Below are 17,380 nucleotides of genomic sequence, written 5' to 3' on the forward strand. Positions count from 1 at the left end.
TTCCAGTTGGGTCTGTTAGAGCAGCCCCTGGTTCTTTGTACTAAACATCCTTTATTGGTGCCATTAGATTTCTTTGAAGGTATTAGTAATTATCTCATTGGTTTTCATATACAAACACACACCTTACCGGCACCCTGCATTCCACCTTATCCCCACCTCCTTTGCCCACCACAGTAAATGCTTTCCATGTTTCTTTTTTCTTTTTTTTTAATAAATTGTTTTTAAGTTTTTGATGGACCTTTATTTTATTTATTTATATGTGGTTTTGAGGAATGAACCTAGTGCCTCACACATGCTAGGCAAGTGCTCTTCGACTGAGCCACAACCTCAGCCCTCTCTATGCTTATTTCCTGTGGAATAAAGTCTTTAGCTTGGCATTCAGGTTCGTTTATGTCATGTCAGAACTTAATCATTCTGCATACTATCTCTGTGTATTTTACTAAATAGAATGATGATTCTAATAATTTAATTTCCATTCTGATATTATCTTCTAACAGCACTTAATGAAGTCTTTAGGGGAGGTAAAGCTTCATTTAAAAAAATTTGTATTCTTTTTAGTTATACATGGCAATATAAGTATATTTTGATATATTTATACAAAATGAAATATAATTCTTACTAGGATTACAGTCTTGTGGATGCACACAGTGTTGAGATCCACTATGGTGTTTTCATATATGTACATAGGAAAGTTATGTCAGGTTCATTCCACTATCTTTTTTATTCCTATTTCCCCTCCTTTCCCTTCATTCCCCTTTGAGCCTCATTTTTAAGTGAAGAATTTGAAACTTGTAGAAGTAAAGTGTCATTTATGTTTTGATACCTAGTTGTAAAACAGTCAAGACTCCAACTCTTTTTTTTCTCCTCCATGCCATACTACCAACTAGGTATAAGTACCAACATGGGAAAAGTACCTGTTTAACTTTACGGTGATTTTGTCTTAGAAAGTGAAAGATTATATGTGGAATGTGAAGAGTTTTAGGACAGATGTTCCTATTCTTTTGGAATACATGGATTCCTTTTTAACATTAGTTAATGTCATAGGCCCTCTCATAGAAATTGTAATTTGATAGTTGTATTAATCTCAGCATCTGTATGATTTTAATACAATATAGTGGGTTCAGCAATCAAGCATGATGTGCATATAGATTTCAAGGCTTTTCCTTTAACTTGCAACTTGCAGAGGTTCATTGCTCTGGGGAAGTGGTTGGAACCACTCTTTTAGGGCTGTAAGATTTCCCATTCACCAAAGGTCTTGATATAATGCTTCAACATTGACACTTGTTAGGTCAACTAGTCTTTCATATTTTTATAGAATAATAGTACTGAATTTATCATGAGTTACAGGAGTAGAATTTGGAAAACATTCCTGGAATAGACCAATCTCATTGTGAAATTACTACTTTCATACCTGTAAATGAGATCTGTATTTATAGTTTTGCTATAGTTTGCTTTGTTTTCTTCGCCATTGATTATGGTTATTATGATTATGATTATTATGATTGATTATGATTATTTTCTCACATTCCATCTCATCTTCCTGTGAAAAAGCTCTCTAAAATTTGTTTGGCTTGGTCATTTGCTTTAAAAGAAATAACAGTAAGAATTGGGCATGGTGGCACATGCCATCTCAGCTACTTGGGAGACTGAGGCAGGAAGATCTCAGGTTTGAGGCCAGCCTGGGTAGCTTAGAGAGGCCCTGTCTCTTAATAAAATGGACTGGGGGTGTAACTCAGTGGTAGAATACTTGCCTAGTATGTGCATGACCCTGTGTTCAACCCCCAGTATTGCAAAAAAAAAAAAAAAAAAAAAAAAAAGGAAAGAGAAAGACACACCAGATTTTCATCATTCTCTTCCATTAATTTGCAGTATTTCTTTTCAGACACAGAGAAAATTCCTTTTAGTGTATATATTCTATTTTCCTATACCTAGGATGCAGGTAAATGGTTAATTCAACATGTGTTGAGCTTGCATTATGTGCCAAATACCATTCTCTTTACTTGAGAGACAGAAGAGGATATGGAAATTAAAAAGACATCGAACCTGCCTCTAAGTGGCTGATTATCTGTTAAGTATTTGGATAGGTGGTAGGCATTTATTCATTTATTCTCTAAATATTTTTTGAGCATGTGTCATGGGACAGACACTCCTAGGTGCTGGTAATTCAGTGGTGACCAAAACTGCCACATAGTTGGGTATGGTTGCACATGCCTGTAGTCCCAGCACTTGAGTGAAATGGGAGGATTACTTGAGCTCGGGATTTCTAGGCCAACCTCTACAACATAACAAGACGTTGTCTCCAAAAACAACTACTACAACAATAAATTCTTGGGCTGGGGAGATAACTCAGTTGGTAAAGTGCTTGCCTTGCAAGCACAAGGTCGTGGGTTCGATTCCCAGCACCACACACACAAAAAATTCTTCATTGTGTAGATTTTATGTTCTTATAGGGAGTGGAAAAAAGTAGAGGAATGAGAGCATTTGGGTAAGATTTCACTGAGAAGGTAACATTGGAGGAAAAATCTGAAAGAGGTAAGATTTGTGAAAGAGTAAACTAGAGAAAAGGAACAGGTGAGTATAGAATGCAAAAGCACTGAATCTAAAACTTGTAGAGTTGCTCCCAGAGTACTATGTAAGCAAGAGGGTATAGTGTAGGACATAGGTCAGAGATAATTTGGGCTGGAGGGCTCATCAGTTGTAAGAATTTAGATCTCCTCTGAGTAAAATAGGGAAGCCTTTGAAAATTGTCGAGCAGAGGAATGACATCCTCTTTAAAACTAAAAGGATCAGTGTACCTTTGGCAAAGAAACTGTTGAGGGAACAAGGTTACAGAGAATATTGCAGTAATCCAAATGAGAACTGATGGTAACTTGCACCAGAAGGGTAGCACGTTGGGAAGGTGGGCATAATTGGACTTTTTGTTTTTGTGGTGCTGGGCATTGAACCCAGGGGTGTTCTGCCACTGAATTACACCCCCAGCCGTTTTATTTATTTATTTTTTTGGAGAGGATCCTGCTAAATTGCTCAGATTGGCCTTGAACTTGCAGAACTCCTGTCTCAGCCTCCCAAGTCACAGGGATTATAGGCATGCACCACCATGCCCAGTTTGGACATATTTCAAAGAATGAATAAACAGGATTTTCTGATAGATTGATGGGAAATATGAGTAAAGGAGAGGTGTCAAGGAAAACTATGAGGTACAATACATTTAAGTGTGAATTGTATGCTTTGGGAGCAAAAGGGAAAGTAGTGACCAATTGAGAAGACTACAGAAACAAAGAAAAACCTATCTGAACTGCTTGGGGCTGTGGTTGGGGCTCAGTGGTAGAGCACTTGCCTAGCATTCATGAAGCACTGGGTTCAATTCTCAGCACCTCATATAAATAAAAGAAAGATACATCAACAACTAAGAAAATTATTTTTAAAAACAGTGAACTGATTGAACTGGTGGGATTCAAAGGACATGAAGAGTGTATATGAAAAGTATAGGGCAAGACATGAAAAGATTTTGTCTTTTTGGAGATTTATGAACATATGCTCTTGTACTTTTAAGTATAGCTATGTGGAGGGCTGTAGAAGTGATTGGAAGAATATATTAGGGCTGATCAAAGAATCTTATAATGCAAAAGAAGTGGATATTTGATAGGCATTGGGAGGCATAGTCATTCTCCCATCAAAACTGTAAAAGAGGCCTCAAGCTTAGAGTCTTAACTCTTGCTTTTCTTTTCTCTCCTCCATATTAGGAACTCTTCCCTTCCATAAAATACCCACTGTTTATATCCCCTTCTGTCAAAATGTTCTGTTTGAAAGCATTATATCTGAAGTGCATCTTTATTACTTTGTAAATGTCTCAGTTATAATTGTTGTTAAACTTTCCAAATCTTAAGTTCTGTTGAAAAAAGTGGTTATTTCAGAAATAGTATGAGGAATATTTATTTAAACAATAAAGAGAACTGTTTACTCCTGAACTCATATTGATGCTAAGAGCAGTGCCAAAGGTACACCTCTCTTGTCTAAAACTTTAGAAATACTAGAAGAAAAGAATAATCACTTTTCTCCTCATCATTATTCCCTCCTCCTATTTACACCCTCTTTATACAGACCCCTCTTTTTCTTTTACTCATTATTTCTTTGTTGTGGAGATCCAGAACCTCTTTTTATGGTGCCTTCATCTTTCCTTTTATTCCTAGTGCAATTCTTCTTCATGTAATGGTGATCAAGCTTGCTTGTGTTTTTTTGTTTGTTTGTTTTTTTGTTTTTGTTTTTCCCTTTAGTATTAAGGATTGAACTGGTGTGGGGGGATCACTTTACCTCTGAGATGTACTCCTTCTCTTTTTTTTTTTTAATTGTAAACAAATGGGATACATGTTCTTTCTCTGTTTGTACATGGAGTAAAGTTGTACCATTTGTGTGATCATAAATTTACATAGGGTAATGTTGTTTGATTCATTGTTATTTTTTCCCTTCCCCCCCACCCCTCTTTTCCCTCTATACAGTCCTTCCTTCCTCCATTCTTGTCCCCCTCCCTAACCCTAACTCTAACCCTAACACTAACCCCTCCCACCCCCCATTATGTGTCATCATTCACTTATTAGCAATATCATTCGTCCTTTGTTTTTTTGAGATTGGCTTATCTCACTTAACATGATATTCTCCAATTTCATCCATTTGCCTACAAATGCCATAAATTTATCATTCTTTATGGCTGAGTAATATTCCTTTGTTTATATATACCACAGTTTCTTTATCCATTCTTCAATTGAAGGACATCTAGGTTGGTTCCACAATCTGGTTATTGTGAATTGAGCAGCTATGAACATTGATGTGGCTGTATCTCTGTAGTATGCTGATTTTAAGTCCTTTGGGTATAGGCCAAGGAGTAGGATAGCTGGGTCAAATGGTGGTTCCATTCCAAGTTTTCTAAGGAGTCTCCACACTGCTTTCCAGAGTGGCTGCACTAATTTGCAGCCCCACCAGCAATGTATGAGTGTACCTTTCTCCCGACATCTTCGCCAACACCTGTTGTTGTTTGTATTCTTGATAATCGCCATTCTAATTGGGGTGAGATGGAATCTTAGGGTGGTTTTGATTTGCATTTCTCTTATTACTAGAGATGTTGAACATTTTTCCATATGTTTGTTGATTGCTTGTATATCTTCTTCTGTGAAGTGTCTATTCATTTCCTTAGCCCATTTGTCGATTGGATTATTTGCATTCTTGGTGTAGAGTTTTTTGAGTTCTTTATAGATTCTGGAGATTAGTGCTCTGTCTGAAGTATGAGTGGCAAAGATTTTCTCCCACTCTGTAGGCTCTTTCTTCGCATTGCTGATAGTTTCCTTTGCTGAGAGAAAGCTTTTTAGTTTGAGTCTATCCCAGTTATTGATTCTTGCTTTTATTTCTTGTGCTATGGGAGTCCTGTTGAGGAAGTCTGGTCCTAAGCCGACATGTTGAAGCTCTGGACCTACTTTTTCTTCTATAAAATGCAAGGTCTCTGGTCTGATTCCGAGGTCCTTAATGCATTTTGAGTTTAGTTTTGTGCATGGTGAGAGATATGGGTTTAGTTTCATTCTGTTGCATATGGATTTCCAATTCTCCCAGCACCATTTGTTAAGAGGCTGTCTTTTCTCCATTGCGTATTTTTGGCCCCTTTCTCTAGTATGAGAAAATTGTATTTATTTGGATTTGTGTCCATGTCCTCTATTCTGTACCATTGATCCACCTTTCTATTTTGGTACCAATACCATGCCGTTTTTGTTACTATTGCTTTGTAGTAAAGTTGAAGGTCTGGTATTGCGATACCCCCTGCTTCACTCTTTCTGCCAAGGATTGGTATAGCTATTCTGGGTTTTTTATTCTTCCAGATGAATTTCATAATTGCTTGCTCTATTTCTGTAAGGTACATCATTGGGATTTTAATAGGAATTGCATTGAATCTGTACAGCACTTTTGCTAGTATGACCATTTTGACAATATTAATTCTTTCTATCCAAGAATATGGGAGATCTTTCCATCTTCTAAGGTTTTCTTTAATTTCTTTCTTTAGTGTTCTGTAGTTCTCATTGTAGAGGCATTTCACCTCTTTTGTGAGATTGATTCCCAAGTATTTTATTTTTTTCGATGCTATTGTGAATGGTGGGGTAGTTTTCCTAATTTCTCTTTCTGAAGATTCATCACTTATGTATAAAAATGCATTGGATTTATGAGCATTGATCTTGTAACCTGCTACTTTACAGAATTCACTTATGAGTTCTAAAAGTTTTCTGGTGGAATTTCCTGGTTCCTCTAAGTATATAATCATATCATCAGCAAATAGGGATAGTTTGAGTTCTTCTTTTCCTATTCGTATCCCTTTAATTTCTTTGGTTTGTCTAATTGCTCTGCCTAGAGTTTCAAGGATGATATTGAATAGAAGTAGTGAAAGAGGGCATCCCTGCCTTGTTCCAGTTTTTAGGGGGTATGCTTTCAGTTTTTCACCATTTAGAATGATACTAGCCATGGGCTTAGCATAGATGGCCTTTACAATGTTAAGGAATGTTCCCACTATCCCTATTTTTTCTAGTGTTTTGAGCATGAAGGGGTGCTGTATTTTATCAAATGCTTTTTCTGCATCTATTGAAATAATCATGTGATTCTTGACTTTAAGTCTATTGATATCGTGAATTACATTTATTGATTTCCTGATGTTGAACCAACCTTGCATCCCTGGGATAAAACCCACTTGATCATGGTGCACTATTTTTTTAATATGTTTTTGTATGCAATTTGCTAAAATTTTGTTTAGAATTTTTGCATCGATGTTCATTAAGGATATTGGTCTGAAATTTTCTTTCCTCGATGTGTCTCTGTCTGGTTTAGGTATCAGGGTGATATTGGCTTCATAGAATGAGTTTGGGAGGGTTCCCTCCTCTTCTATTTTATGGAATACTTTGAGAAGTATTGGAATGAGCTCTTCTTTAAAGGTTTTGTAGAACTCGGCTGAGAACCCATCTGGTCCTGGACTTTTCTTTATTGGTAGGCTTTTGATGACTTCTTCTATTTCATTACTTGAAATTGGTTTATTTAAATTGTGTATGTCCTCCTCGTTCAGTTTAGGCAATTCATATGTGTCTAGAAACCTGTTGATGTCTTCGAAATTTTCTATTTTATTGGAGTATAGATTTTCAAAATAACTGCTAATTATGTTTTGTATTTCACTTGTGTCTGTTGTGATATTTCCTTGTTCATTTCGAATTTTAGTAATTTGGGTTTTCTCTCGTCTTTGTTAGTGTGGCTAAAGGTTTATCAATTTTGTTTATTTTTTCGAAGAACCAACTCTTTATTTTGTCAATTTTTTGTATTGTTTCTTTTGTTTCAATTTTGTTGATTTCAGCTCTGAGTTTAACTATTTCCTGTCTTCTACTACTTTTGGTGTTGTTCTGTTCTTCTTTTTCTAGGGCTTTTGAGCTGTAGTGTTAGGTCGTTTATTTGTTGAGTTTTACTTCTTTTATTGAATGTGCTCCATGAAATAAATTTTCCTCTAAGTACTGCTTTCATAGTGTCCCAGAGATTTTGATATGATGTTTCTTTGTTCTCATTTACCTCTAAGAATTTTTTAATTTCCTTCTGTTTTAATATCTTCTGTTATCCATTCATCATATAATAGCATATTGTTTAATCTCCAGGTGTTGGAGTAGTTTGTCTCTTTCATTTATTTCTAACTTCAATCCATTATGATCTGATAGAATACAAGGTAGTGTCTCTATCTTCTTGTATTTGCTGACATTAGCTTTGTGGCATAATATATGGTCTGTTTTAGAGAAGGGTCCATGTGCTGCTGAGAAGAAAGTGTATTCGCTCTTGGTTGGATGGTATATTCTATAAATGTCTGTTAAGTCTAAATTATTGATTATGTTATTGAGATCTATGGTTTCTTTGTTCAATTTTTGTTTGGAAGATCTGTCCAGTGGTGAAAGAGGCGTGTTAAAATCACCTAGTATTATTGTGTTATGGTCTATTTGGTTTCTAAAATTGAGAAGGATTCGTTTGACATACATGGATGAGCCACTGTTTGGGGCATAGATGTTTATGATTGTTATATCTTGCTGATTTATGCTTCCCTTAAGCAGTATGAAATGTCCTTCTTTATCCCTTCTGACTAACTTTGGCTTGAAGTCCGCATTATCTGAAATGAGGATGGATACTCCATCTTTTTTGCTGAGTCCATGTGCATGGTATGTTTTTCCCCATCCTTTCACCTTTAGTCTATGGGTATCTCTTTCTATGAGGTGAGTCTCTTGCAGGCAACATATTGTTGGATCTTTCTTTTTAATCCAATCTGCCAGTCTATGTCTTTTGATTGATGAATTCAGGCTATTAACATTCAGGGTTATTATTGAGATATGATTTGTATTCCCGGTCATTTGGTTCATTTTTTAAATTTTATTTATTTATTTATATTTTAACACAACTTGGTTCCTCCTTTATTTGACAGTTCCTTTAGGATAATTCCTCCCTTTGCTGATTTGCTTCTTTGTGTTTTATCTCTTCCTCATGGAATATTTTGCTGAGAATGTTCTGTAATGCTGGCTTTCTTTTTGTAAATTCTTTTAGCTTTTGTTTATCATGGAATGATTTTATTTCATTGTCAAATTTGAAGGTAAGTTTTGCTGGGTATAAGATTCTTGGTTGGCATCCATTTTCTTTCAGGGCTTGAAAAATGTTGTTCCGGGCTCTTCTATCTTTTAGGGTCTGGATTGAAAAATCTGCTGATATCCGTATTGGTTTCCCCCTGAATGTAATTTGGTTCTTTTCTCTCACAGCCTTTAAAATTCTGTCTTTATTTTGTGTGTTCGGTATTTTCATTATAATGTGCTTTGGTGTGGGTCTGTTGTAATTTTCTGTATTCGGAGTCCTATAAGCCTCTTGAACTTGATTTTCCATTTCATTCTTCAGATTTGGGATATTTTCTGATATTATTTCATTGAATAGATTGTTCATTCCTTTGGTTTGTTTCTCTAAGCCTTCTTCAATCCCAATAATTCTCAAATTTGGCCTTTTCATGATATCCCATAGTTCTTGGAGATTCTGTTCATGATTTCTTACCATCTTCTCTGTTTGTTCAACTTTGTTTTCAAGGTTAAACATTTTGTCTTCAATATCTGAGGTTGTCTTCCAGGTGTTCTATCCTATTGGTTATGCTTTGTATGGAGTTCTTAATTTGGTTTATTGTTTCCTTCATTTCAAGGATTTCTGTTTGGTTTTTTTTCAATATCTCTAACTCTTTATTAAAATGGTCTTTTGCTTCCTGTATTTGCTCTTTTAACTGTCGATTGGTGCTATCATTCAATGCCTGCATTTGCTCTTTCATCTCATCATTCAATGCCTGCATTTGCTCTTTCATCTCATTGTTTGCTTCTCTGATCATTTTAATTATGTACATTCTGAACTCCCTTTCTGTCATTTCTTCTGCCATGCTGTCGTTGGATTTTATGATGTAACATCTAGATTTGTTTGGGGCATTTTCTTCCCTTGTTTTCTCATATTGTTCAGGAATCAGTGGATCATTAAGATATTGCAGATTTCCCCTATTGACTTATAATGTCCCTGAAGATTGGTAGTATATCCCCTCTTATCCTTCAGTAGCCTGAAGTCTTGGAGGAAGTTGATAATGCGGTGCTCCACAAGGAAGCTGCCTCTCTAGGGGTGGTGACCCTCAGGTGGGGTATATTCCCTGCTAGTGGGCAGAGGTGCCTCCACTTGTTGAGCAATGGTCATCCAAAGGGGAACTAGGCTGAAGGCTGAGGCAAGGCCTGTTTGTGCCTATGTCTCTGGTTTTACCGTCCTTGTGGGAAAACCTCACCCAGCGGGGAAGACTTACCCGGTGGGGAGGTCTCGCTGGTCAGTTCCCCTCCTAGAGGTTCCCCTCATCTACAACTACCGCCTGGGCTGGCCTGCCTTCCTCTGCAACGTTCCCAGGGGCCCGGACCTACCTCCTGGGCCTGGGAGCCTCACCCTTCGCAGACGAGTCTTCTTAGGCTGCCTCTCCTCAGAGAATCTGCCCACAGTCCTGGAACCTTCGCTCCGCCCCTAGGCGTGTCTCGGTGCGGCTGTTCCAGCAAGAAGCCGCCTAGGTCCTGGGACCCTGCTCTGCACCTAATCACCTGGCTATGCGGCCCCTCCTCTGAGCTGCCACCTGGAGCCCCGTACAATATCTCCGAGTTCCAGAGACCTGCCACACTCCTCTTCCTCCGGACAGCCGCCTGGTGTTCCGACGCAGTCACTAGGAGTCCAAGCAACTCACTTCGCGTCTCCTCCTCCTGCCAACCGCCTGTAGCCCTAGGCAGTCACTCTGAGTCCAAGTGACCCGCCCTGTCCCTTCTCCTCCTCGGGGTAGCCCCCCCAGGTGTTTAGGAGCAGTCGCTCCAAGACCAAGCGACCCACCACGCTCCTCCTCCAGGCAGGCCACCGGTGTTCAGGAGTGGTTGCTTTGAGTCCAAACAACTCACCACTCGCCTCCTCCTCTGGCAACTGCCTATAGCTCTGGTGTATTCCCTCCGAGTCCAAGCGACCCGCCGCGTTCCTCCTCTTCCTCCAGGCAGCCCCCCGGTGTTCAGAAGCGATCGCTCTGAGTCCAAACAGTTCGCCACGCAGCTCCTCCTCAGGCAGCCGCCTGTAGCCCCAGTGGTTGCTCCGAGTCCAAGCGCTGTGCTTAGCAGCCACCTCTAGTATGTTCCCAGTTGTCCGTGTTTACTGCTCCAGCGGGGGGAGGGGCGTCTCGCCGGGCAGCTCTACTTCACAAAGTTTCCTGCGTTCTGGGACTACTGCCCCATCCAGGACACCTCCCCAATGGGAGAGACTCACCCGGCGGCTTTGAGTTGGTCCCAGGTCTCTCACTATGTCCTTGTACTCCTTCTCTTTTTCATTTTTTGAGACAGGGTCTCATGAAGTTGCCATGACTGTCCTTGAACTTGAAATCCTGCCTCAGCCTTTCAAGTCTCTGGTTACAGGCGTGTGTCACCATGCCCAGCTCAAGCTTTCTTAAATAACAATTTCTATTGCCTGAAATTGTCTAGTATCTAGGACACTTGAAGAGAAAGAAGTTGAACAGTGAACGCTGGTCATTCAAGTCTTGAGGATAAAGTAGAGAGAAGATAAAGAAGACAGGCTAGGTGGACAAGTTATAAAGGGAAAAGAATGATTACCATCCAGGGGAAACACGTTGAGTTTCATCATGTCCAAAATTTTGTCTTTACAATACATGTATTGCTGCATGTTGGTGGCAATTGTGGAGACCCAGAGAAAATTATTAATATTGATTCTGCTGGTATATAATAGAGGACTCAAAGCAGAGAACTGTATTGAAAACTGATAAAATTTCAGTGCCTTGTCATTTATGTAATTATCATTTATTTTAAACTACCAGAATCATGTGTAATTAAATATGATTTAGTTTTTATTACACTAAACTCTCTGCTTATATGCTGAATTTTTTTTAGTTTATTAAGTACTATTCTCTGCGTATTTGATGAAATCAAAGAAAACCTTCCTTCATGTTATCGATAGAAAACTTGATATCCAGATTATAGGTGTCAGCTTTTATAATCATAGCTTGTTTTGTGTTGAGATCATATTAAGTTTCTGCCTTTAGAAAAAAAATGGTGCATTATAATTAGGCAACTGCCTTAATCTACCTGCAGATGACTATTCTGAATACTGTAGAATGTTGTCTTTGTTATAAAATCTCAATATTGTGAGGTTTTTCATTATTGCCCTTGATATTTAGGAAATCTTGAATTTCGTATTAGAGTTTCCTAATATTAATCCTTTATTTTGTTCTTAGCAATAATGCTGTGTTTTTTGGTAAACTGTATAAACATGTATTATTTACAATTACAGGTCTAATTTCAATTACTGATCAATCTTTAGTAAGGCAATATAAATATTGGCAATTATCGGATTGAAGTGTTCTTAGACTGTTAAATTTGAGTGGTATTCATTCTTGCTCTAGATTTTTATCACTGTGATGGCTTTCAGTTTAGATTTTTGTAATTATTACATTCACAATATGCAAAAGTTACCCAGAGGTTCACCTGTTTAAAATTTTAGGTTGGGTATAGATTAAATGCATACTTACCTCCCTAATTATCCTGAGCATAGTTCTCGCTTATCTTGCTCACCTGCTCTTAAAAATGAGCCACACTGATTTGGAAACTTATAGACATCTGAGAAACACTGGTCAGTATTATTCATATACATTAGATCTAAAATTCTTTTCTAAAATATCTTCAAAAATCTGTAATTCTGTTTTAGTCAGTTTGGTTTATGCAGTGGGGAATGTGTACAGTTTCCAGTTATTAACTGTTGTAATCTGTAGTTTGAATAAATTAACACAAAGTTCAAATCCACTGAACTGCTTTCAAATCCATTGTGTTCAGTTGTTACAGCAGTCCTAGATAGTTTTCTCAGCTACTTGGAACCCTAAGAATATTTTGAACTCTAGAAACAACTTAAATTTCTTGGCTGCATTAAAAATACTGAAATGTCCTCCTTGGGCTTGTACTTAGTAGTAAATAAACAAGGATGGATAATAATTTGCACTTGAAGAAATTCAGCCGTGGTTACTGTTCCCATAACATGCAGAAAACTGGAGTAGCAAAGTTTACATTAAATTTATGGAAGCTGTGCTTACCAGCCTTTCACATGAATATAAACTGTTGAAAAGTTGGGGTTTTTTTTGTTTTTGTTTTTGTTTTTTCTTTTATTGCAGGAATTCACCTCTGGCATGTAAACTGAACCTTCCCATGTTTAGACAAACTTCTTAAATTCTGTATCTAGCAGGTTAGGCCCTAGTATTTACTGTAATATGTAGGAATAATGAATTCCCTTGTTTTGGTTGCTACAGGTTTCAGACTGAATGCATTTGCCTTGCATGCAGCATGTTAAAAAGCCTCTGCTTTTTAAATATAAGGATTATTAAGATTGGATTTACTTTTTATTTCACTCTTGGACTTCAGTGCTATTTCTTCCTGATTCCTTTCTCTTTTTTCTGCTTATAGAGTATCTCTTTTGCTGTAGGTGTCTTCTGCCACCACTCATCTCTTTTCTTTCTCTTCTGTCTGGATTTCCTTTTGTTCATGGCATACATCTTGAGTCTCAGGTCACATGAGTTACTTTAAGAATTTCTCTCCAAACTAGGCATGGTGGAGCACCCCTGTAATTTCCGCAGCTCAGGAGGCTGAGGAAGGAGGATTGAGAGTTCAAAGCCAGCCTCAGAAACTTAGTGAGGCACATAGCAACTCAGTGAGACCCTGTTTCTAAATAAAATATAAAAAAAAGGGCTGGGGATGTGGCTCTGTGGTTAATACCCCTGGGTTCAATCCTGAGGAAAAAAAAAAAGAATTTCTCTCCAAGAAGAATACTGCTTTCCTTTGCTCTGTGAATTGGCTGGTCAAAGCATGTCATGATAACCTTCATGTCTGTATTTCCTTAGTAGTTGCTGATATACTGATTCGTCTTTGCCTAAGAAGATAACTTGGCAGTTCTTCAGTTTTTGGCACTTGCAGAGCACCGTTCTTCTTCTTAATAAAGAGACCTTACAATATAGGGGGCTTTAAAAAGTAATTGTGACCAGGGAGTAAACTCTCTAGGCATTGCTTGTATTCCTAATGAAAATACCCTGTTGATCAAAATAGTTTTTTATGGCATAATGAATACTCCAGATTATCCCCTTTCTGTGAGATTTATGAATTCCCATTCTAGACATCTACAACACATTGTGCAAATGCATATGATATAATAAAATATTGCTTATATTCATGAAATAAAGTTTCATTAAAACAATTGTGGACAGACTCAAAACATGGAACTGCAAGATTATTGAAGCAGGTATTTCCTTTTATAGAGCAGTAGTGTCAGCAAAAAAGTGAAGAGGGCACAGTAGGTCTGATAAATGTAATCATGATAAATGACATCATTAGAATATAGCTTTTCAAAGGCAAAATCCTTTTAGTGTTTTCTGCAATGGGGTAGGACAAGTAACTTTGATTTCTCTTACTTGGAGGCTTTAGTTTTCAGCTTTATTTTAACCTTTTATTTTTTTTTTTTAAGTGGGAATGGAGGTATATAGCCAGAACTTCAAAGGAAAAAAGAAAATTTAAAAAAAATTTATGGAAGTATGGAAAAATCATTCTTTTGAAAAATATTCCTTTTGCTCTTAGCTTCAGCGAAGAAAATTAGTCCTGTGTGTTAGTATATCTAAAATTTTAGAAGACTACAAATTGCATCAAATACTGCTTTGTTAAAATGTAAACATTTGTAAAATTGTAATAAAGTTTAGATTTGTAACTTGATGCTTAAAATATTTACAGTTACACATTCCAAATATGGGTATGCTTTTCTCTCTTCATGCTTAATGCTTAATGTCATTGGTTATCTTCTGCTCCAAAGGCCCCCCCCCCCAAAAAAAAAATGTACATCAAGAACAATATGTGAGGGAACTGGGGATATAGTATAGCTCAGTTGGTAGAGTGCTTGCCTCACAAGCACAAGGCCCTGGGTTCAATCCCCAGCACCTCAAAAAAAAAAAAAAAAAATCTATGTTTCCAATATGTTTAATCAGTTTCTGTCATAACTTAATGTAGGACATATACTTAGTGATATTCTGCTGCTACATTTGATAGTAAGAGCTAAGAGATGTAAGCCTGATTTGGAAATTACTAATTCATACCTGATGAGATTTATAAAAAATCTCATTGCACCTACTGAATCAGTCTATTAAAGTAGAACTCCTGAATGTGTGTTTTTAGCCAGAGCTTCCAGTAATGTTTTTATGTTGAGATCAGTAATTAAGAATTACTGCTGAATTGCAGATTAAGTATAGTACGACCATATAAACATTACTTAAAGATTGGTGGGTTACATATATCTAAATTTTATATTAAAATAATTTTTTGCTGGGGATGTAGGTTCTGTGACAGAGTACTTGGCTGGCATGAATGAGGCCCAGGTTCAATCCCCAGGACTGCAAAAATAAATAACCTCACTCTTGAGTTTTTTATGTACTCCTTAAAGGAAAGGTAGAGAAAAATAGCAAGTAATTAGGGGACTCATTCAACCTTTGTTTGTTTTCCTTTATCTAGATTCATAGTTATTTGATGATGAATGGCTAGTAATTGTGCCCAGATGTGTGAGGGAAGGTGGAATATACTGAAGTTATTTCCTTTTGCTTATATACCTCAGGTGTGAGCTTTGTTGCAGGTGGTAGGGGCATTCCTACTACCTGTAACTAATATTGCCTTAAAATTGAATTTTTCTGTTGGAAATTTCAGTGTATGATTTTTATATGCCGAGAATAATGAGTAGAATTTGAAAAACTATTCTTAAAAATCTGATTTGCCTTTACCAGTGAAAAAACTACATTGAGATTTAGAAATTTTAAAGGGAATGTTTGAAAAATAACTGAAATATAAAATAATTCAGGTTTCCCTCCCCCATTACATGTTCATTCATTCAATGAAACTAGTAGTTACTGAGTTAATGAGAATAAGCAAATAAGCAGTTGTTTATCCTGTTCCTGGGACTGATTTTGGTGTTTGTTTTATTTTTTAATCAATACTTGTTATATGTGGAGAATATTTAGTTTTTAGTAATAGAGGATGTTTGAGTGTTAATGGAATTTTATTCTTTCTTAGGTCATGTTTACTGGTGAAAATATTCCTGTTCATCCTCATGTTTATAGCAATGGTCATATCTGTTTATCCATTCTAACAGAAGACTGGTCCCCAGCGCTCTCAGTCCAGTCAGTTTGTCTTAGCATTATTAGCATGCTTTCCAGCTGCAAAGAAAAGGTAGGACTTTTCAGAATTATTCCAGGTAATATCTCTTCTTTCAGTTTAGGTAGATTAACAATTTTAATACATAATTATTTTATTTGAAGGAAGGACTCATGGTTTTTTTTTTTTAATTATAGGGAATGTCATGTTTAGTAATGAATTGGAAAGTTATTTTGATTATCTTTCATTCCACACATGAAGTTCCAAATAGACGTTTTAAATGTTAAATGAACTAGGAGTCACACTTACTGGTTTTTTTTTTTTTTTTTTTTTTTTTTAAGTAGAAAATTTGCACGCACGTTCTTAAATAATCTGAATTATGTTTCCATAAGTATGCACAAGGCAAAAGAGTAGAAGAAATTCTTGTTTCTGGATTTCCCAATGGAAGACCCAGAAATAAGCATCATAGTTCCCTTCATCTCTTTGCCAGCTCACATCCTGTCAGCCTTTCAGGTGATTTCCCAGAGGCCAGAACTCATCTATCCAAATGATTAGGCTGAAGGAGGAAGACCATTACCAGCAGAATTTTCAGGACTTTCCTTCTCTTCTTACTCCCTTTCTCTATAAACTTATATTTCTGGTGGAGGTGGGGAAAAGCCCAGAATGAAAAATCTCAAGAATTAAATTTTGGGCTGGGGAGATAGCTCAGCTGGTAGAGTGCTTGCCTCGCAATCACAAGGCCCTGAGTTCGATCCCCAGTACCGCAAAAAAAAAAAAAAAAAAAAAAGAATTAAATTTAGCATACCCTTTAAAGTTATCTGAATCCTATTTCTGTCCCTCTTGTCATTTCTGCTTAAGGGTTAGGGTAGCACAATATTGATATATTTCTACATTTTAAAGTCTCTTTCCTCCAAGGCTTACCTTTTGTACTATTTAAAGGAGAGGAGAAGCAAATTTGTCTTAGACATCAGGCAGCTGTTTGTATACAGACATGTGTTTAGCATTTTTTCCCTCTGTTCTCCAAATTATTAAACTGATGTACTGCCATTTTTTATTAGTATTTAGAAAGCCTTTGGATAAATAATTCATTTTAAAATGATAGTTTATGTAGAATCTAAAACAGTCTTAAACCTCTGTTTCACACAGTGACTTTTTGGAATGTTAGGTCCATAAGAAGTTTCTTGGTGTTCAATTTAAAAAAAAAAAAAATTTTTTTTTGCTCAAATAAGAATGGGAAATATGGATTGAATTGTATTTTTTAATTATAGGATTAAGAGCACTTAATATGCAATTTTTTGTATCATATAATGTATCATCAATAATTAAAAGACATATATCCTTTTTTTTTTTTGGCGGTGCTAGGGATCGAACCCAGGGCCTTGTGCTTGCAAGGCAAGCACTCTACCAACTGAGCTATCTCCCCAGCCCAAAAGACATATATCCTATTTAGGAATATTAAAATGTGCAGAAAAAAAGTACATCTTAGATGAAATAAGGCACATATATCTAATGTTAACACACATGCAAACTGCACCCCTGCTCCCAGTACCAGGAATTGAACCCAGCGGTGCTGTACCATCAAGCTACATTCCCAGTCCTTTTTTATTTGTATTCATTTTTCATTTTTAGAC

General features: G+C 36.8%; 1 protein-coding gene across 1 annotated transcript in view; it reads left to right on the top strand.

Moving 5' to 3' along the window:
* The window catches only part of Ube2w (ubiquitin conjugating enzyme E2 W), a 68,150-nt gene that overhangs the window by 34,899 nt on the left and 15,871 nt on the right, over positions 1-17,380 (top strand). Inside the window, exon 4 of the mRNA XM_047554654.1 lies at positions 15,669-15,824. Coding sequence (XP_047410610.1) covers positions 15,669-15,824 — 156 coding nt within the window. The remainder of the gene's footprint in view (positions 1-15,668; positions 15,825-17,380) is intronic.

The sequence above is a fragment of the Sciurus carolinensis genome, chromosome 1, assembly GCF_902686445.1.
Source record: "Sciurus carolinensis chromosome 1, mSciCar1.2, whole genome shotgun sequence".
Taxonomy (NCBI): domain Eukaryota; kingdom Metazoa; phylum Chordata; class Mammalia; order Rodentia; family Sciuridae; genus Sciurus; species Sciurus carolinensis.